Source organism: Mytilus californianus, unplaced genomic scaffold (genome assembly GCF_021869535.1).
Source record: "Mytilus californianus isolate M0D057914Y unplaced genomic scaffold, xbMytCali1.0.p SCAF_8, whole genome shotgun sequence".
In the NCBI taxonomy this organism is placed as follows: domain Eukaryota; kingdom Metazoa; phylum Mollusca; class Bivalvia; order Mytilida; family Mytilidae; genus Mytilus; species Mytilus californianus.
Window position 1 is genome coordinate 49,215,245 of NW_026262734.1, and position 23,425 is coordinate 49,238,669.

Sequence of the window (23,425 nt, forward strand, 5' to 3'; positions counted from 1 at the left end):
AAATAGTAGTCCTCAAATGCAGCCTCTGCTACTCATTGTAAGCATCTTTTTAAATTTGTTTAACACATGTTTTGTATTCATTGTTTAATGGTATTATGTGTTACTTGTTTTTAAATGTTGACAAAATAATTGATGTCTAAAAACACTATGACCACAGACTGAATCTTAATGTTGACAACACCCTTGGAATCTAGGATCACTTACACCACTTCACAACTAAAGAAACAAACAATAAATTGGCAAGGGGAGCTAAAAATGCCCTTTTTATTATACCCTACATTGGATGCAATTTTGATGATTTCTTTCATTTCTTTATGCTGATTGTGAACAAAAACACATGCATCAAATTTTTATTTCAAGTGTTATATCTGAAATCCCTTTACAAATATTTCTGAAAATCCTTTCAATGGAGTTGTACTTAAACCTACCAGCTGATCTCTAAGATCTACTTGTGACTGTGTAAACTGCTGTTTCATTTCTTCTATATACTTTTCACAATCTTGCAATTTGTTTAAAAGACTGGACACCTGATAATAAACAAAATAGTATAGAATATTTTTAAAGTTATTCATTGATTATAGCTAACATTAACAATTAATAAACACATTGAATTAAGGTCATTAAATCATGTTTTTGGCCAAACATTTTTACTTTTACTGATCATAATGTTCAGAACTTATAATTAATTTAATGTTTGCAAGCTCTGGACAAAATGACCACAAGAGTTCGCTAGAGAGCTGATGCCTCCCAAAAAGACATCAACTAACAGAGAAAGAGGCAGACTGTGTGTATGATACTTTTAAAGCAAGTTTGAAAGATATGTTCATCCTTCCCCTTTCTCCTTTAGTGCATATCTATTTACATATAAAACTTGGGTATAAGAAAATGAAATTAGCTTTTATCAATTTCAGGCATAAAATGATAGTAAGACAAAAATAGCATGCAGAAACCAAATGTAAAATCACTGAATCAGTAAATGGAGTATTCAGATATTTACATTTTCATTATTGTGTTATAGTATATTTTACATTTTTATTTTTGGGAATTGTGATACTAAAACTTGGCTCTGATAATCAAAATGTCAAAAAGGTGGTTTCCACAAAATTTAATTATTTAGTGTCAAATAAATTTCATGGATATTCTACTGGAATACTGTAAATTCAGATATTATTGCGTGCATTTATTATTGCGATTTTTCCAGAATGGACAAAATTGCGAGTTTAATTATTACGATTACAAAAAAATCTACATAAAGATCTATGTTTCAGTTATCAAAATGCGAGTTCTTATTATTGCGATACTCACCCAGTCGCATTATTCGCATTAATAAAAACCTCGCAATAATTTCTGAATTTACAGTATTAGGTAGCACAAATTATAAGGCTCAATTCACAAAAAACCCTATGCAATTTTGCTTATTGTACACTTATAGTTCCTTATTATCCAAAATCATAAATTATATTGTTAAATAACAAATGTCAATAACAGCTATTAATTAAGAATGTTATATTAATTAACCTGTTCATCAGCCTCTGACACAGTCTTTTTCAGTGTGTCCTCTAGTTCTGTAATATATTTTTGTTGACTTTCAGTAGTATGTATCTCACTGTTTAGATTCCTTTCAAATGACTTGGCTCTGACTTGTTCTTTCTTCAGATCATCCTGAATGTTCTGTAACTGTGCTTCATAGTTATTACACATATCACAAGGTTTACCTAACTTGTCTCGCGATTCCTTTAACTGAAAAATATTAAATATATACAGTAGTGTCCAGTAATTCTGCCCGTCCGGTAAACCGCCCACTCCCATTTCTTCAGTAATTGTCACTTCCATGATTATTTCGTCTGCTATTTTATTCATGGGAACTGTACTTATCATCACTGCATGTCAAATTTTAAAGAAAAATTCTTTATTACGAAAATATCTAGTGATTTATATAATACAGTTCCTAAAGCTAACAATAATCATATTATTACTAACAAAACTCATTTCTGACTTGAAAATTTTTTTGGGATTATCTGGAATCTCTTTATAAGTGGTCTATTAATAAATAGATCACCTTTTCCTTTCATAAATTTGTGATAAACTGGCCCTCCATACATATTTACTGCACGTGGGCAGATTTACCGGACAAACACATTTCCGGTAAAAACACGGATGACCCACTTGTTTTATTTATTTTAAAATTTATTTCAGATATTTTTTGGGAAATGAGATAAACTACTCAAAGTTGATTTGTTAGTGAAATGATTAATAATAAATTTGATACAATTTGTATATGATTAAGCAGAAATACATACGACCAAAGCCTTATGTGGGCAGATTTACCGGACTGCATCGTACTGTAATAACACTAACTTTTGTGGGGGTTAACATTTTAATGTTTTGTCTGTAAATTTGAGAATTTTCGTGGTTTCCAGTATGTGAAGGTAATATTCTTTTTAGGTAAATATTCAAGAAAAAAACAAAATTTTAACCCAGATGAAAATTTCTTCTTTTACATTATGTGTTCTTAGTTTCCCTGTTTAGTATAATTTCAAACATAGATATCTCATGTTTTTTTTTAACTATTTACAGGGATCCAGCCATAGCTTTTCTACAATGAATAAAAGAACAGAGTTCCAATGTCTCCAGCATTGCACATATTTTATCTATGAAATGGACACATGAGAGCACTAATGATGCAATTTTCCATATAATTAATGTTTCCAAGGGGCATAACTCTTTTAATTGGCACGGATTTTAGAACTCGTCCAAGACATTGCTGATATAAACCTTTGATATAAAGTTCCATAAAAATCTGGCAACAATTGTACACATGAGAGCGCTAACATAGCAATTTTCAATATAATTAATATTTCCAAGGGCATAACTCTTTTAAATATAATTAATCCGCACTGATTTATGAACTCGTTAAAGACATTGCTGATATAAACCTATGATATTAATTTCATAAAATTCTGGCAAGAATTGTACACATGAGAGGGCAAACGATGCAATTTTCAAAATAATTAATGTTTCCAAGGGGCATAACTCTTTTAAAAATAATTTATCAGCACTGATTTTTCAGTCATTCAAGACATTGTTAATTTAAACCTATGATATAAGTTTCATAAAAATCTGGCAAGAATTGTACATGTGAGTGCTCTAACAAGACCAGACGCCAAGTATTTCTATGTCCCCGTAACGCATTGCGCGGTGGACAACTAGCAGATACTTGTGGCATTATGTAAGCACTTGTTTCAGTGACAGATCTGCAGAAATCATCATATACTTTGAATCTGTTTTCCTTTTATAAACATGTCTTTTAGTTTTTTACGTCAGTGGATTGCTGTTTCATTGATGTATACCCCACATTTCTTTCTATTCATATATACATCAGTTTCATTAACCATTTTAACTGCACCAGTCCAGTGAAGAATCTACTGCAAATAACTATAAAACAGCTGGTCAGACAGAGGTAAATCAGTGACCCTGCTCTAAAAACAGATTCATTATTAACTGTTTACATCCTACATTTTTGTGAATATACATGTACTACTACATAAAATATTAAAATGGCTTAATGTAAGAAAACAACAATCAATCAATCAGAAAGTTTAGTTAACAACATACTTCTTCCAATTCTAACTTAGAACATGTAGGGTAGTCAAGTAATCAAAAAATATTTTGTAGAAAAAGAGATGGAAGATATATACCAGACATACAATCAAAATTTATATATTGAAAAAAGAATTACAAAACCATGGCTAAAAAGGAAATGACCAAAAAGTAGTAGTGATCTCAGGTTCTATGGAAGGGTAAGCAGAGCCTGTTCCAAATATGGCATTTGTCATGTTTCTCATGGTCATAACAAATTCTGTGATAAGTTTTCTCACTCTTAAAGTGATAAGTTTCTTCACTACCAAATAGAAGATTTATGTATTTTACCGACCTGTTGTTGTAGAAGGTCCCATTCCTTTTGTCCTACCAATCTTTTACCATCCACTGAGATTCGGTCCACCTTAGATTTAGCTGATGCTATTAATGACTGTCGTAGTTGTAGTTCTGGTGTAGGATCTACCAAATATTAATTTTCATTTAATAATGAATGCCCATTGTGGTTAAAATGGTATAAAACGTTAAAGAGAAAACCACTTACATAGTCAAATGAATTATAACTTATGCCTGCTAATTTAGTGCTTTGATAAATTTTCTAATCCATATAATTCATGCTTTCCATCTAAGAACAGACAGTGAATAATTTTATTATTTATCATGTTTATGCAATGCTAAATTTTGAAATAATGAAGAATTAATGTATGTACTGTAAATTCAGAAATTATTGCGAGGTTTAAATTAATGGGAATAATGCAACTACTTGAGTATCGCAATAGTAAGAACTCACATTCGGATATCAAATACATATATCTGTATGTAGCTTTTCCTAAAATAGCAATAATTAAACTCGCATTTTTGTTAATTCTTCAAAAATTGCAATAATAAATGCATGCAAAAATTTCTGAATTTACGGTATATATATTTGTTTTGTGTGTGTATGAACAACATTGTCTATAGATTTGCAACATTTCACCATGTGTACTATATATATCTGTCTGGTGGATGAAACCTAGAGTCACATCATAAATTTTGAACTATCTGAAAATAATCCCCAATCTCTCTCCTGCATACTCACAGGCTCAACATATGTTGTTTAGGAAAATCACAAACCCTATGAAAATAACTATAACTCTTCTATGTAACTGCAGATATCGCATACATATCTGGCAGATATAGAACTAACTATGGTAAAGGAGTAAACAAAAACTTTGTCAACGAAACAATTAGTTCCCGTTATTTACAGAAATGAGAGGAGTGAGTCTCTAACACTTATATTTGTAGAAAAGCTATAAAAGAGGGACGAAAGATACCAGAGGGACAGTCAAACTCATAGATCGAAAACAAACTGACAACGCCATGGCCAAAAATAAAAAGACAAACAGACAAATAATAGTACAGATGACACAACATAGAAAACTAAAGACTAAGCAACACTAACACCACCAAAAACTGGGGGTGATCTCAGGTGCTCCGGAAGGGTAAGCAGATCCTGCTCCACATGTGGCACCCATCGTGTTGCTTATTTTATTACAAATCCGGTAAATAGTCTAATTCGGTAAGTCACATTCGTGAAAAGGGAAGGGTATTGTAGTTACGACATAAGGAACATATCCGATATCATCTGTAAGTGACTTATGAATATAAACAATGATAAATGTCAATAACTTAGACCACTCATTGAATGGAACTTTTGTATTCTTCTACAGCATCATACTCTGACCATCTGAGAGCCATTATTTGTATTCTGTTTTTTTTAAACTATGTTACAGAATTTGACCATTTTTACAAAACAAAACCATAAATTACTTTTACCTGTTAGAGCCTTTGTTTGTGCCTGTGATAAGTATGGTAAATTAAGAACTTTTTCTGGACTTATTTGCACACGTAATCCATCTAGTTCCTCATTTGAATCTAAAACACGACTGTCTAAAAATGAATCTCCTTCTGGTAAATCTGAAACATCTAATACTGATTTTTCATCATCCGTCTCATTGTTTAAGTCTGTAGAATTATTGGGAGAATTGGCACGTATTGAGTCTTTTTGAGATTGCTGTTTTAACTTTTCTTGCATTTTGGCATCTGCATTTTTGAATTTCTGGGAAAAAAAATTAGAACAACTATAGAACATGTAAAAAGAGAAAAATTTCAAGCAAGCATTTAAGATTTTATTTTATTGGGGTGTAAAAGCGTTGGCCAAAACACGTTTTGGATATAGCTTACAATCAATGCTTTTACAGCCCTATTAAATTATAAAATGAAGCATTCAATTATTATAATTACATGTTTATGCTACAACCATGCAATTAAGTGTTATATCAAGCTTTTCGTTTGATTTCTATGCATTGCTTTAACATTGTCACAGAAAGCATGTGCGGTCATACTGTTGTATTTTATACGGACATAGAATATCATCATATTGGAGTGCCTCCAGATTGTTTTCAGCCAATCAAATTACAGACTCTAATGAAAAATACATGTAATGTAATTATTAAAGTTTAAAGATAGGCAAATTCATGAAAATAATTGACTGTACATAATATAATGAGCTCCACAAAGCAGTCAATTAGACTGATTGTTTTGTTGGTGTTTAATGCCAGTCAGCACTCTTGGTTGTATCATGACGGCCAGTTTTTATTAGTGGAGGAAACTTGAGTTCCTGGAGAGAACAACTGACTTTCAGCAGGAAAACTTGTTTTTGTAGTCAATTAAGATCAGGGTGGACCACACTTTGCTGAAAGCAGTGTTCAGACTCACAACCTCATAGCTGACAGGCTATTGATCACTGTTGATGAACTACTTAGACCAGACTTTTTTTGTTAACCAAATAAAAAATGTTTATGCACTTATAAAAGCCGATATAACATAATTTTTTTTTAGATTGTAAAACTGTGTATTGGCTAGTTTTACTCTTTTAACTAGTAGTCAATATCAAAATAAATTTAAACCAAAACCATTCTTACCTCTGAGGCTTCCTCTGCCTTTTTCAATGCCTCTGTAAAAAAAAAATCAGAACACATTACAATCAAAGAAAAGCATTTCCATTATTTTCTGTCTCATTGTTGCTATATATTGTAGAAGTTCAAAAAGACTGGTATTGACATAGTGCAAAAAAATTTTTGTGAAAAAAATCCATAACGTTGCTTATCCTGCACGTAAATAAGATGTGGTTTAATTGCAAATGGGCCAACTATCCATCAGAGACAAAAGGACAACGATTTCAACAACTACAAGCTACTGTATTACTTTCAAAAATGATCGAACCCATACTATAAGGTAATAAAACTAAAAAAGGCCCTGACATGACAAAATGTAAAATGGTTCAAAGGAGAAAACTAATGGCATGATTTTTGTTACTTTTTTATAAATTCTAAGAAAAATAAATAAATTTGAAGTCATCTAATGCAGTCATAAGATCTCTGAAAGTTTTTTTCATCAAAATTTCTGTAATGAAAACAAACAGGAACAAAATAATTGTACTTTACCTTTAATGTTTGCTATGTCATACTTGCCCACCTTTCAATAGCATAAATTGTCTACAATAATTTCAATCACAATTTTTCCATATCAACTTGTTTTAAAAATTTGTATTTAAGTAGCAACAAGTAATGTCAGTACAAAAGTAGATCACAAAACCACACAAGTAGATTGATTGATTTTTAGTGTTTAACACCACTTTGAGCCCTATTTGCTATTTAATGGCAGTCAGTTTTTCTTGGTGGAGGAAGTCAGAATGCCCATAGAAAATCACTGACCTTCAATAGGAAATCTGGCAATCCTAGTCAATTAAGATTGGATTCAAAAGCACCTGCCATGTGCAGGACTGGAACTCACAACCTCAGTGTTGACAGGCTAGTGATACAGTAAATGAACTACTTAGGCCACTTGGCCACTGAGACCCCTCACAAGTAAAAGCTGCTGTTCTAAAATTTTGATCATTTGCATGTCACTTTGTATAAGTGTTGCTGCACAATGTTTTTAATTTACATGCAAACCATGCTACAATTTTTGTCAAAACAGCAGATAAGCCATATGTTGAACATGTAAATTTTAAAAGTATTTAACAGTCATGCAAGTAATCAGTCTTTTCATGCAATCCGTGCAACAATGCAAAAAAAAACTAATTAAATTGACTATTTTTACAAGTCATTTTTGGGCTTGATGACCAAAACCTTCATTTTTCATTTTATTAAGCTTTAACGAATGTTTGTACTGTCCATGTCTAGGTATAAATCTCATCGATATAATTATCTCTGAAATGATTACAGTAGTACCTATCAAACGTCCTTCTTCTTGTTGCTTCTTTGCTTCTTCCAGATCCTTTACTTTCTTCTCTTGGGCCATTCTTTCTTCATCTTTTTTCTGCATTTCTATTTGCCATTTAAAATCATCAATAAATATTCTACAGTTTTAGAATTTGGATTTTTTTTCTGTATTTATAATTTTACTAATCTAGTATAAATGTGATTGGTGTTAAAGGTACGTTTTCTTTTTCTATGAGCTACAGCACATGTATACTTGCAGGCCTCGACAATAACGCTTGTCCGATTGTCCGGTACCAGAGGAAAAAAAGGTCGGACAAGTAAAAGCTATATCAAGCTTGTCCGACGGGACAAGTAAAATTATTCTGCAGAAAATAACTTTAATCCAACTTTGATGAACAAAGTAATTATAAACAAAAAACAAGAAAAGAAGATAAAAATAAGTATTAATTTGAAATGTTTACTTGCAAACCGATAATTTTAAACTGGTTTTTTGTCAGGTACTTTTTGATAGGTAAAAGGCATACTATTCTCGGAAACCAGTTTTACTGATCCGAATCAGCGATGCGCTTTGTAGAAAAGGTAACTTTACAAGACAGTTCTTCACCAGCTTGGAAACGATTCGGCTCCTAAGTTTAATCAGAGACATATAATAATAATAATATAATAATGTATTATATGTCTCTGGTTTAATAGACAGTTTGGCACCGTAGTAGACATATTTAATAGATATGATTAATAGACAGTTTGGCAACGCAGGAGACAATTCGGGTCCAAGACAAATCAGTACCTGGTTTCCCACCTTATTCTGTTGCTTTATAATAAATACCATACCGGTAATTTTTTTAACAAAAATATTTTTTAAATAAAAATGAAGAAATTATTTACCATAAAATTCACAAAATCATATTTGATCATATGTAGAAAGAAACAATACTTGCAATACGGTGACCTATAGTTGTTAATTTCTGTGTCATTTGGTCTCTTGCAGAGAGTTGTCTCATTGGCAATCATACATCATCTTCTTTTTTTTATTGATTGCATTTGAATAATCTTTTTTCAACTTAAACAACCAGGATACAAATCCAATGAGTGTACATTGACAGGCCTATCAGACGGTGCCTCATGTGCAGAGTCTGATGAGACTTTGGCATTGATGAAAACTAGAACCTAAGCCCTGTGACATGACTAGATTCAGTTGTTCTCGACTCATATTTTTGAAAAGTATTTCAAAAGATATAAATCAAATTCTGTTCTATTGTTTTAATTCATTTTGTTCCTTGAATCAACTTATAAGGCAAAAAAGGTTATTATTAAGATTTGTTTTGGACAAGTTACAATTTCATTCGGACAAGTAAGTTTTGGGTTGTACTTGTCCTACTGGACAAGTTGAAAAAAAAGTTATTGTAGAGGCCTGACTTGTCCCAAGTCAGGAGCCTCTGGCCTTTGTTAGTCTTGTATGTTTTTAAATTTTAGTTCATTTATATGTTTGGGAGTTTAGGGTGACGTCTATTTTCACTGAACTAGTACACAATTTTATTTAGGGGCCAGCTGAGGACAACCTCCGGGTGCGGAATTTTCTCGCTGCATTGAAGACCAATTGGTGGCCTTCCGCTGTTGTGTGCTCTTTGGTCGGGTTGTTGTCTCTTTGACATATTCCCCATTTCCATTCTCAATTTTATTGTAAAAAGATTATTTAAGGTGTAATGTTCATATTTATAGAAGAATTGCTAGAGAAAGGATCTATACAAAAAAAAGCAATGAAGGATTAAAAAAGTGAAAAAAAATTATATTCGTAGAACTCAAGTTTTATGGAAAGACATCAAATTATTGATTCATTTTTACATAGAAGATAGGGGCTATTCCATTAAAATGTATGTGGGAGGGTAGGAAGGCATTTCAAAATATCCCTAAAACCAAAAACCATTTTTTTGATAATTTTGCATAATGGTAATAGATGCATACTGAAAAAAGACCCATGACCCACATTCAATAACTAAACTTCCCTTCCTACCCTCCCACATACATTTTAATGGAATAGCCCTAAGGAAAAATACACACCCTTATTTAGCTAGAAATTTTCAAGATGTCTAATATATATTTACAAATTAATGTTGTTATAAAAAAATAAGTACAAGATTCATGGATTTACACATCTTATCAGTTAACAATAAATGTTTTTTGTAAATTTGACTCTATGGAAGAATGCTATTTAAAAATTCTAAAGAGAAAACTGTATTGGTTAAAATGTTGTTTGATGGCTTGTTGATATTTACAATATAACAAAAACTTATAAATGTGATGTAAATATAGAATTGTTTAATATAGTTCTGATTGTTTTCCAGGGTTAGCCAAATCACAAAACTTGTGCCAAAATTTTAATTTGACATATATTGTATTGCTGACCAAGGCAAATTTGTGTGAATCCATGTTGGCAAATTACTCATTTTGTGAAAAAATACCATGTATAAAATGTTACCCTTTTTTGAAAATTTGTTTTAAATTTAATAGAAGCGATCGCTGCATTATTGCCAAAGAAATGACAGAACAGCAAAAACAATGGAAAGAATTAACTTATTTTCTTACATCAACACTTGCTATGACAGATACATTAGCTAAACATGCAATAAATTTTGAAGACTTTCAAATGGGACCAGAAGAGGCTCTTATTATACTCAATTGTGTTTAAGATCTGACATCGTATACACCGATGTTAAGTTTTTCATTTCAATGGTTATCAAATTAAAAGGATTAAGCAAAGCAAGCTATAATTCATTAAAACTAATTACAATGTTATTTTAACACATAACTAATATGTTCTTCTTGTTTACATATCATATTCTGAAAATAACTAAAAAAAAAGTCAAATTCTCAAATATTTTTAACTAAAACCAACCATTTATTCACCAAAAACTGGTAACACAAAATGATTAACACATATATGTTTTGGTTGTAAAGTTGATATAGAGACAGAGATTATTACAAAACAAACACAAAATATAACAATTCATTCAGTTAGTTTTTAAAACAGGCTTGTTATAACAAAGCATGCTTTTTTTCACAAGTGTTTATTTTTTACAATTTAGTTGTCAGTAATAAGAAATTCCATTCCTAAAAAAATAATGTAAACTGTTTGTTTTTTTATTTTTATCTGTGTTTTTTGTCTCTCTGGAAATCATTTATTAACAATGTATGATAATAACAATTCCAAGTTCTAAAGTAAGTCATTACAACTAAGCTTTGGAAGTTTTTAGAAAAGACAAGTGTAATGTCTGAAAAAAAGGCTATATGTTTGCATATGAATAGACAAAATCATATAGTACTAAACATCTAAAAACTTTTAAAAACTTTGGTCTATTTGCTAAATGTTTTGATCATCGACTAACACTTGCTTAATTTTTCTGAATGTATAATTTGCAAAATATCCTTGACCTATAGATGACCTCTAACCTGCTATTTGTCTTTGTTGTTCTGCTGACAAAACACTTTCCATTCTCCGTAAATCCATCATCATTAATGTCTGGGATTCCAAAAACTGATCATTGGCCATCTGCCAAGTCTGTTGTAATTGTTCATGCTCTCGTTTCTCTTCATTTAAAATACGGCAAACTGAAATGTAATCAGACTTTGTTGCTATTTAACACCATGATCTAGTATTAAATGTTATAAAGTACATAAGCAACTGATTCAACCTAATTTGGCTCTTACAAATATGATCTTATAAAAAATTTGAATACTGTAAATTCAGAATTATTGCATGGTTTTTACCAATGTGAATAATACGACTAGGTGAGTCTAGCAATAATAAGTATCGCATTCTGAATTTGTGACATATACATATACAGATTTTCCTGAAATCGCAATAATTAATCTCATATATTTGTTCATTCATCAAAAATCACAAAAATAAATCTACGCAATAATTTCTGAATTTACAGTATCTCATATTTAATTGAATACGATAATATGTTAGCACATGCATAAGAATGGTATTTGTATACATTGGACATAAAAATAAGGTCTCATAAAAAAACAATTGTTTCTTTGATGCCTTTTAGGAAAAAATCTTCTGCCAGCTAGCCTGTATTTATAGAATAAGAGATTCGTGTTTGATTTTTTTCCATTATTTGGCAAAGTGAAAACTCAAAATAGCTTTATAATATACCAAATCCTAAGGAGTTCTAAATATAGTAACAGCATCTATCCACATGTCAATTTTTTCGGTTAAATTATCATCTTCTTAATCATGTTAATAGTTCTTGAATGTTTAATCATGTTTCACTAAGTGTATTGGAAAATTTGATTCTGAAAGAATAATTATCTGAATGTGTTTGATAAGGTGATCACATCCATAATTCCTTAGCTGACAATACAGTCCATTTTAATCTTGCCATAGGTGTGAGCTGTTTTGCTTATCACTAAAAATCTTTTGGCAAGTATTGAGATGAAGAAAGCCGTCAACACACTTGATATTTCCATTACTTTCTAGAAATTATAGGCTACATTTTTCACAACATCCCCCCCTCCCCCTATTTCTTTTTTTCCATTCTATATTACCTTCTTCCAAATCTTTCTTTGTCTTATCACATTCTTCTTCAAAGATGTTTTTCTGTGTTGTCAAAACAGCCACATACATTTCTAAATCTTTCCTTGAGGACTTTTCTATTCTTAGATAATGAAGAAGTTCTTGAATCTGTAATGGAAACATTTATTTAAATCATCAATATTGTTCTTCGATAAATCCTTTTTTGTGGTATATGCTTCCCGTTTCATTGCATATAACTTGCAAACAAAATCAAAATAACAACTTTGACAAATATAATTCACAAATGAACATGTCCTAAGTCAGGAATCTGATTTTCATTAGTTGTCGTTTGTTGATGTGGTTCATAAATGTTTCTCGTTTCTCGTTTTTTATATAGATTTGACTGTTGGTTTTCCAGTTTGAATGGTTATACACTAGTAATTTTTGGGGCCCTTTTTAGCTTGCTGTGCGGTGTGAGCCAAGGCTCCGTGTTGAAGACCGTACTTTGACCTATAATGGTTTACTTTTATAAATTGTGACTTGGATGGAGAGTTTGTCTCATTGGCACTCATACCACATCTTCTTATATCTATGATGAATGCAGGAATTCCCTAAGGTTTAACTCTAAAAACATGTATAAAGAGAATAGAGAATGTAATTGTTCTTGTTAAATCCTACATTTTTTTCCATCAGTTTTAGAGGGGACATATTACCCTAACGTTCTTTTAAGTAATACAGATAATATACAGAACAAAGTGGTTTTGACCACTTAAACCCCACAATAAGAAAATAAAAGACAAACCCTGAAAGTTACAATTCATCATGAGACGTTATTTTATAAATCATTTATGAATATTTCAAATTTGTGTGGATATGGTGTACAGATAACTGGATCATTCTACGTAATGTTTAAGATTTCTTTTTTCTCTCATCTATTGTAGGTTCCCTGTCTGCTAGGACATACTTCTTACCCTATCTTCTGGATCTTTAGCATCAAGATCTGACAGAGACTGTGTTTCTGGAGTAGCATGTTTCATTGGAGGTGTACCTATGTCATCAGGATTCTTCTATGGAATATAAAATATTATGAATTTAGAATAAATGATAAAAAAAATCAGTGATTTTACGACATACACAGCAATTATTACATATTTGGAGATAAATTATTTGTAAATCTAAAATTTCAGCATCTGGACAATATTTTTATGAAAAAACTTGAAATATAGAATTTTTAGATCCGATGACTGTTTGAAGCTTTTAATCTTAGAGAAAGTTAATAAAGCAGAACTTGTCAAACTTATATGTTTCATTAAACATAATAATCTTAAAAAAACAATACTCTTCACAGAAGGATGAACTTGTTTCACACTTATTGCCAACTGGAACTTTGAACTTTGAAACAATCAAAATTCCTCCAAGTTAAAGACTGAGGTTAAATAACTTTATCATGTTTATCAGAGCAGTCCATTAATATTTTTGAGTGAGCATTGTTAATTATCGCAAAACTGACCATGGCAATCTAAATTCAAATTAACAGATTTTCTGCATATGATCATGATGATGCAAACTAAAAATACTTAGTCAAAAAAGGAGATTTTTCATTTAAAGTTTGTTTTAATAAATCTGATGCTAAAATGCTGTGTAAAAAGTAAAATAACAAAAATACAGAACTTCAAAGGAAATTCAAAATGGAAAGTCCTTTATAAAGTGGCAAAATAAAAAGCTTAAACGAATGGAAAACAACTGTCATATTCCTGACTTGGTACAGGCATTTACTAATGTAGAAAATGGTGGACTAAACCTGGTTTTATAGCTAGCTAAACCTGTTAGCCACTGATAAACTATTTTAAAGCACAAAATAATAAGACAATTTTTAAACATGTCTACTGATACAGATCAAATGTTGTCTTCAATTCTTTTGTTAATCTTTAATGTAGATGTCAGAAAGTAACCATCATTTAATTAAGTTCTGGTCATTTTAAATCCATTTCAGGTCAAACTTTCTGTGATATCAGCAAGCAGGTTGAATTTTAATGCCAAAGGAAAGCTCATTAGACACAAATATATTACATGTACCTCATATGTTGCAAGCCTTGATTTCAACCCTTTAATCTCTTCTTCTAAAGGTAAAACAACTGATTTCAGTATTTCTGCGTCAGCTTGAGCCTGAAAAAATCTCTATTACATGTACACATATTCAAATCAAGAAAAAAATACCAAGCCCTTGTTTTAATAGATATATTTAAGTTCATTACATGAAAATCGGCACAAAAAAGAAATTATAAGGTGTACATTGGTATTTTATGTTATCCAGAAGTTTTGTTGAAATCTATTTATCGTTTTATGAGGAGTTGCAGAAACAAACTGTAGTCTGGTGAATGGAGAGATGCACGAAAAATAAAGATAGCGTCACAATACAAAAGTGAGAGCTTGGGTATAAATATGTAAACACTGGTCAGTTATCCTAGTACATTTTAAACTTAAAAATAGCACAATGACCAACTGTTTCTTTTTAGTGAATACTATTATAATCATAAAAATAATTACAACTGTTTGTTTTTTGTCTTTGAGTTGCAGTCTTACAGTTTTCTACTCTGCATCTCATTTTATTCATAGCTGGTTTTTTAAAGCCTCATTTCTTGTTATATATCAGGTAACAAATTCTCCTTAATATAGTGGTGTTTGATTTGCTGTATTAAATTTACAGGGCAAATTTTTACATAATTCATATTTTTTATAAAGGATGCAGAACTCAGGTAAAACTTTTTGCTTAGTACTTTTTTGCAAACTTGACTATGATAGTGTTGATACATTTTTTCAAATATTTTTGTATAATTCCCATCAAGAATTGCACAGGTAAGAGGACATAGTTCCCATAAAAAAAAATTGATTGCAGCTGGGTTTTTTTTAAACTCAAACAAAATTTACTTGAAAAACTCCTTCCTATAAATTTTTAGTATCAAATTCCTTCAACAACTCAAAGGAAAAGGTTCTAACAAGGCTGAACGATGGAAATAAAGATGCCTTGACAAAGGACATAGATCAATAACTGCTAAGTAAGTCCAATAAAAGATTTACATAGCTGGACATTCTAGTTGAAAGATCTGTAACAGGAATTTTCTGATGTTTGTTTTACCTTTTTCATACTGGCCTCCAAATTCTCTTCCTCCATAGACAGATTAGATGACTGTTGTCCCAAAGAACCTGGTGCTATTTGTTTTAACTGCTTAGCAACTGACGTCAGAAACCCTTCCCTGAAAATGTACTTTCATAGATTCAATAACATATAGCACAATAATTAATTAATGTATAAATCAGGCCTTTAGTTTTCTCTTTTGCATGTTTTGAGTTTTTTCACATTTTGTCAAGCAGAGAAATTTTATAGCTGACTATATGGAATGGATTCTGCTCATCATTGAAGGCCGTACAGTGCAAAATAATTGTTTGCATCCTTGTCCTTTGGTCTCAGGTGGACAGTTTGGCAATCAAATCACCTCCTCATTTTTATATAGCAGGAGACACTTACAATATAGAGATACTGAGACTAGCTACACCACCAAAAAACCATACAATTCCCTTGATAAAGGTCTTCATTTGTATCATCAAGATAAATCTATGAGATTTGAACATTGGTAAATTACTATTGCCCCTATTACTATCATAAGAACAAATAATACTGTATATATTTATTATTGAGTGAAAATGATAGTAAATCCTTAAACATGTTAAAGAGTTTATTTTAAGGCTCCATTTAAAACTAGTACCTGCAAAACTTGAAAATAGTTATAATCTCAACCAAATACTGTGGCTGAATATGATGTTTTTGTTTGTCAATATATAATGAAATAATGGTGTATGTATAACATGAAGCCTGTTTCTTACATTTGTTTTGTTATAGTTTAAAAAGAAACTTCTTATCTATAACCAGCATATTGTCTTCATATGGATTGTATAGTTCAATAATGCCTCTCTATCCATAATTAATGCTAAAGTATAAAGCTTAACACATTGATACGTCTAGTCTGTTTAACCTTATCACAAACTAAATCAGTTATTGCTGCCACCAGAAAGAGCAAGCCTAGGTCTTGATTCTGTAGCTTTCACCACAGACAACAAAGTTACCTTTCTTGACTGAGTTTACTTCGTAGATCTCTTACTTCATCTTCATACTTCTCATTAAGTTCCTGTAGTTTTGTTCTTTCATTTTCATATTGTGCTGCAGTGGATGTTGATGCTTCTTCTGCTACTTCTATCAACATAGTGAAACATGTATTTATAGCAGAATCCACAAAAACATACATTGAGAGGCCGTACTTTGACCTATAATGGTTTACTTTTTACACATTGTGACTTGGATGGAGAGTTGTCTCATTGGCACTAATACCACATCTTCTTATTTATATTTGTATCATAATCTATAAAAGTATAAATCTGTAGCAAAATGCACACACCTGATAATATATCATTCACTAATAAGACAATTGAGATGATAACATAGGGGCAACCAAAAAATAAGTTGATTGACTGATTAATTGTTGGTGTTTAGCTCTACTCTAAAATGTTAAAGCACAATTGGCATTATCATTGTGGCCAGTTTTAATTGGTGGAGGAAGCTTGGAGTATTTGGGAGAGAACCACGGGCCTCATTGTAGGAAAACTGGCATTCCTAGTCCTTTAAGATCAGAGTCAAACATGTTTTACATAACTCACAACCGCAGATGACTGGCTTGTGATCAATTTAGATCCAGATTAACCCAGGCCCAAAAATAAGTAGAAGGACAGAAAACACAATGGTCAAGAGACAAACAACAGTTCACAGAAAATTACATATAATGATAAAGATTGAACTCAGGTGATTTGAAAGCATTGGTGGGTCCTGCTTGACTATGGCACACTTTGTGTTGCTTAAAACACGAGATAAACATTTGAAACTTCAACAGTTAAAAAGGGGGGATTACAACAAAGGAAACATATCTATGGTCAACTATGATACAGATATTATACTGTACAGGGTCAATTCTATTTTATAGATAGTAATCTTTTCAAACCAAATTACCTTCAGTGAATCAATACTACCTCTCATTTAACAGGGTCTGATGTGAAACAGTTTTGATTTGAATTTTATCTGTAAAAAGGCTCTTGGAATAATCTTAAAACGCAAGCGGCTTGCAGGCAAACTGAATACCAAATGCAATTTTACTACTTGGACATTTCATCTTTGAATTCTAGTGCAAAAAAATTTTTGCTTCAAGCTTTTCAGGAACGAACTTAAATTCTGTGTAATTATTATTTGTTTTGATTCAGATACATAAATAAACAGTCTCTGATACAATTATTTACCCTTAAGTAACCCCTGAAGTGTGTCTACTTCTTCACGACACTGTCTACGTATGTCCTCTATAGCGTCTTCTTTGTTTGATTCAGAGAATGAAACAGCTGCTTTAATATCCTCTAATTCTGTTCTCACATCATTCAGTTCTTTTGCTAGAGTGTCTGCTTTCTTCTGTGTCTCCAAATGGGCATCTTTTTCTGTCTTAAATTCCTCTGAAATTTACGAAATGAATTTTACATGTATATTTGTTTCATTCACACTAAAAAAAAACATCGAAAAATTATCATAATAAAAAGTATAATATAACGTGAGTACAATGAAAACTCAATAGTTTACTATTTAAGTTTCTATTTCTTTGAGTTTCACTCCATTATTGCTTTAATCTTAAGCTTCCACAATCTTTTAAATTCATCAAAAAAAAATTTGCTAGGAACTGCAATATTTACCCTAGATCATGTAGATATCTTAAAAACATTGCTAAGGTATTTTTCAAAATAACTTTTTACATAAAACAACTAAACAGTAAGAATAATTTATGTGTTTCATTAAAAATATTTTTTTAAATTTATGAATAATTCAGAAATTTCAAAATCAATAATTTTAAGGATTACCAGTTCACTATCTAAACACAAACACATGTCTGTATGTGAAACTTGTGAATTTCAAAATGATCATTTGTTACCAATAGAGAAAACCAGATTTCTTTGTGTATAACTGCCAACTTTTACTGACTTAAATATGTACCATATCAGTAGACAAAGAACAACTTGTCTTTTAGTAAATGATGCTTCTCAAACCATTATCATTATCATAAAAACACAAATGATGTGTACATCATGTAAGATAGGTGTTAAAAATCTGTTTCCAATTGCTCTGTGTTCTACCATAGGCATGTCAGCATCATCCTGATGCTATAGATTTCTGATATAAGACCATTTATTGATGATTTCCTCTGTTATGAAATTTCTGGGGTAGAATTAGACACATTCAAAGCAGTTTAGATTTCAGATAAGAAAAATAATCCATTAAAGTGGTAATTCTCTTGATATCTGTAGTTTTGATGGAGATATATACATGATATATGCAGATTAATATTGTTATTCAAATTTCAACATATTCTTACTAATTCTTAAAATAAATTCCAAAATTTGATTTTTGCTACAAGATTATACATTTATACATTTTATAGGATAGCATAATAGTGAAAAATGTTATCACGAAAAACAATGTTACATGTCTGTAAAACAGGTAAATATCAACAACTAATAAAAATTTGTAAGGGTTTCTGCTGAACCCTGTTTCTCGTCTCTGATTGCTGCTGTCAGTATTAAAGTATAATGTTGATTCAAAAAGTGAGTCCATTTATCAGCAAAATACAGAATTTAAAAAAAAAAATATCCTTTAGATGCTATTTCCTGGTCTTGAAGATTAGCTTCTGTCCAAGTTTCATAACAATCCATGGAGGTTTACAAATTTATCATGTCAAAAAAATTAAATCCCAGACTGTCTGTAAAAATTAACTGTAAACAAGAATGTGTCCATAGTACACAGATGCCCTACTCGCACTATCATTTTCTATGTTCAGTGGACCGGGAAATTGGGGTCAAAACTCTAATTTGGCATTAAAATTAGAAAGATCATATCATGGGGAACATGTGTACTAAGTTTCAAGTTGATTGGACTTCAACTTCATCAAAAACTACCTTGACCAAAAACTTTAACTTGAAGCGGGACAGACGGACAGACCAAAAAACATAATGCCCATCTTCTATCGTAGGTGGGGCATAAAAACTAAGTCCATTTATCAGTAATATATTTTCAAAAGTTTGCTTCAGACATTATCTCTTAATCATAAAAAAGCTTCTGGCAAAGTTTCATAAAATTCTATGAAGGTTTGATAAAGTAATTGATGGGTAACAAACTTTAACCCCAGACTGTATCTAGTTGTTAAATGTAAAAAAAAAAGCTATGTCCATATATCAGTGAAATACAGAAAAATGAAAATAAATATTTTCACAATTTTCAGGGCCTAATCTAGGATTTTGGAGAGGGAGAAGTGACTTCTCCTTCCATAAGAGAGAAGGGAGAAGTGATCAATTTCTTGGAGAAGTGAGATTCCATTACCGTTTCGGTTGCATAGTGTTCTCGTGCTTATCACTAAGAAAATTGTTTAATATGCAATAAAAAATATATTTGCAGTTTTTTCATGTTATTGTACAAAATGTATATATAGAAAGTTCTTAATAAAAAGGCTTAGACAATACTGTTGTTATTTATTCATTGATACCATTTGTACTGTCAACTTGAATTTAAGTTTAAATAAAATTTGTTGCTTGAATTGGGACATGAGGGAGTAGCCTAGTAATATTATGATGCATTAAATTCATGTGCAACTGCCTCAATTTATTTTTAATTGTCCAGGAAAATATGACTCCCAGTTTACCTGATGAATTTCACATGACTGGGAATTTAATTTATATCACCACTTGTCATTATTTTGTAAAACATTATTGAATGTCCATGACATCATGTTACATGTAGTTTTAAATTGAGATTCTCGTTAAAGATTGTAAGCCTATAAATGAAATTATCTGTCAATCACATATTAATTAAACGATACAGAGCTAATTTCTATCATTTTTAAAGATATCTTCCCTATCAACAAAATTGTCGTGAAAAAAAATCCACTGCTGATCACAGCTGGTCGAGTGTTGTACGTTTGCAATCACATTATCCATCAGCTGTCTTTCTACCTATTATATTTCAATTTTTATTCAATGAATATAATAAATCTACCGTTAATTCCCACCCTTAACCCACCGAATAGTACAATTTGATCGATCGTAATAAATAAAAATAAAACAAATCAGCTGAGTGATTACGCAACATACTCAGATAAAAATCATCGTAAAATGATAACTTTAACAGACGGTCAGTTTCCCGTTTGAATAGTTTTGAATGTTATATCCAAGGATGTTCAAAGTTGCTGTTGTATTTATTTAATTTGATCGTCGACAGTATTAGTCCTGTGTCGTTTCGAAAATCTCGATTTTCCTTGTCAGTCGCCATTTTTTTTTTACCTGGGAGACTTGTAATTCACAAGTTGTCTCCCTTTTACCGATTTTCATAGCGATTTGACTTTGCAATGAAGTCAGTCGGCTGGTGAGATTTAGCGATTTTCTAAATTCTTTGGCGACTTAAATCATCATTTCGCCGGCAAGATTATGGCCTGATTTTGCTCTGAATACTGTATTTTGGTCATAACTAAGCTTCTGTCCAAATTTCATAAAATTCCATAAACATGATAAAGGTTTGAAAAATTTATTGATGACTGAAAAACTTTAACCGCAGACTTAATCTGAATGTTTACTGTAAAAAAAAACAAATACGGAAAAACTAAAGTAAATATTTTTAAAATTTTGCTCTGGATACTGTATTTTGGTTATAAACAAGCTTCTGTTTAAATAGCATAAAATTCCATGAAGGTTTGACAAAGTTATTGATGTCTTAATTAACCACAGACTGAACCTAAATGTTGATGCAGATGCTCACAACATAATCTAGGATCGCTATATTTCCCTATTGCGACATAAATGTTGCAGGCTCAACAAAAAAGTAACACAAGTCTATGTATTATCGTATGTTAAAGATGCCTATAAAAAATGACAAATAATAATATAATATGATCTAAATAAAAGTGACTTTTAGTACCTTCTTTTTGTAAGAATATTTCTTTAAATTTGGCTCTTTTTGATCCAAACTCCTTTTCTTGAAGTTCTTTTTCTTCTTTATACTTTAGTTCCTTTTCTTCAAGCTCTTTAATTTTTTTTTTCAAATGTTCAACTTCATCTGAAATAAATAATAAGAATTAGTACTGATATTTATTATTCTAATGTCAGAAAAGTTATCAGTATCCTAAAGAAGGTATATGAAGTCATAGCTATCCATCTGCAGTCTTACTTTCAAAATATTTTCAGTTTTCTTGACTCCATTAAAATGTACCGATCAACTAAAAGATGCAATTAATTTTGTAAGTTCAAAAGGTGTTTGTTAATGAAATTTCACTTGATTTATGCCCTTGAAGCAAGAGTGATTTTCCTGGACAACTCAAGGGTATCCCCAATTTTTGGCCACAGTGGACAACAGTTCTGTACGGATACATTACAATGCAGTAAGTCATTATCTGGATTACAGGAACTCTTTTCAGGACTGTTTAGTCCCATACACAAACTCAAATATAGGATCCTATGACATCAATCGGCAAAATGCTCCCCATCTACAACCACCATAATGCAATTGGTTTTGGAGTGTATGTTGACAAGGAAGTTTATACTGACTGTACAGTATTGAATCAGTTTTTGACTTTATAAAGTAGCACGTCATTTATCCATACAATCAGCAGTTACTTGTCAATGCTTGTTGTAGTTTGCGGATAATCATGATAATGAGGAGCTGACCAAGCACGTTATTTCAGTTCTACTGACTAAGACGTGACTTTTTTTAATTGTACAAAGATAGGTAATAAGGTAAATAAGCAGACTGTGGTTCATAAGTGTTTCTCGTTTTTTACATAGATTAGAACGTTGGTTTTCCCGTTTGATGGTTTTACACTAGTAATCCTGTGTACCCTTGCCCTTGGTTTGACAGACATTTGAACTGATGACAGTGATGTATTGTTACTACATTGTACATGTACTAGAACATATAAATTCTATAATTGGCTGTTTATATATAAAACTGCTAGATATTAGTCAACAATCTTTCTTATGAGGGCACTGGATAGTTTCAAGTACTAATACCTGTACACAATAAATAAATTATACATGTATATACGCCTATAAAGTGTTAAAAACAACATGAATATTAAAAATAAGGAAAGATTAATTCCTCTTTTTTTAATATTGGTGTTGTTTTGTACACTTTTTAGGCGTAATATATATATACATATTTATCTAGTATTGGAAACATTCATTCGCAGGGTTCAATATCAAAAATATGGGTTCAATAAATTATGTAAACAATCTTCCAGAAAGACTTTGAACTGGGTCTTTAACTATACCATGTTTTTCACCCTCTGCTGCTTCAAATGCTCCGAAATCAGCTTCTTCTGTCATAATAAATATAGTTGGGCATAAATTATTTTCTAATGTTCCATCTTTGGTTGCTATTGATCGATTTTTCTAATAATTTTCTTCGCCACCTACTTCCGAGCTCTCCTCTTTGAAGAAAAATTTGCAACAAAATGTAAAAGTAAGTCAATGACGGCCATATTTCCGGTTTAAGTTGAAAATGTCATTTAGGCTAAGATTTATGTCCTTATTGGACCTTATACATTATAATATCTAATCTTCTTAGTAAATATTTTATCAGATTGAGCGAATACGTTATCTCCATTTAAAATGTTTTCCTTCAATTTTCATACTTTTTTTCTCGCAAAAGTATTATACAATGCATTTTTCTGTCAGTATCGGCCGGGAATATTATTGGTAACTTCCTATGATTGGCATGGTATACGGGGATGTGCCAAAAATAATGGGTCATAATTTTTCGAGATTTTATATTAAAATGACCCTCCTTTTTAATGACATCTTATATTAAAATGTATTTACGTTTGATAACTGTGTATTGATCTGGGTATATTCTACATATCATATATAAATATGCTATTGAGAATCTGACATTATTAATGGTCAATTATTGTATTAAATT

At 31.0% G+C, this 23,425-nt stretch overlaps 1 protein-coding gene across 2 annotated transcripts in view; it reads right to left on the reverse strand.

The window, feature by feature from the left end:
* LOC127711301 (rab GTPase-binding effector protein 1-like) overlaps positions 1 to 22,943 on the reverse strand; it is a 39,019-nt gene extending 16,076 nt beyond the window's left edge. The window contains exons 1-15 of one of the 2 annotated variants that reach the window (XM_052217292.1): positions 22,788 to 22,943; positions 21,428 to 21,565; positions 17,725 to 17,928; positions 16,507 to 16,633; positions 15,521 to 15,638; positions 14,461 to 14,550; positions 13,356 to 13,451; positions 12,417 to 12,552; positions 11,310 to 11,468; positions 7,872 to 7,967; positions 6,561 to 6,592; positions 5,413 to 5,695; positions 3,935 to 4,059; positions 1,519 to 1,740; positions 429 to 527 (exon numbers count right to left, since the gene is read on the reverse strand). In XM_052217292.1, the coding sequence (XP_052073252.1) occupies positions 429 to 527; positions 1,519 to 1,740; positions 3,935 to 4,059; positions 5,413 to 5,695; positions 6,561 to 6,592; positions 7,872 to 7,967; positions 11,310 to 11,468; positions 12,417 to 12,552; positions 13,356 to 13,451; positions 14,461 to 14,550; positions 15,521 to 15,638; positions 16,507 to 16,633; positions 17,725 to 17,928; positions 21,428 to 21,565; positions 22,788 to 22,830 (1,968 nt within the window). In that variant the 5' untranslated portion in view covers positions 22,831 to 22,943. Of the gene's footprint in view, positions 1 to 428; positions 528 to 1,518; positions 1,741 to 3,934; positions 4,060 to 5,412; positions 5,696 to 6,560; positions 6,593 to 7,871; positions 7,968 to 11,309; positions 11,469 to 12,416; positions 12,553 to 13,355; positions 13,452 to 14,460; positions 14,551 to 15,520; positions 15,639 to 16,506; positions 16,634 to 17,724; positions 17,929 to 21,427; positions 21,566 to 22,775 lie in introns of both variants that reach the window. The other variant, XM_052217291.1, reaches the window with a different exon arrangement.
* Between the last annotated feature and the right edge of the window lie 482 nt (positions 22,944 to 23,425).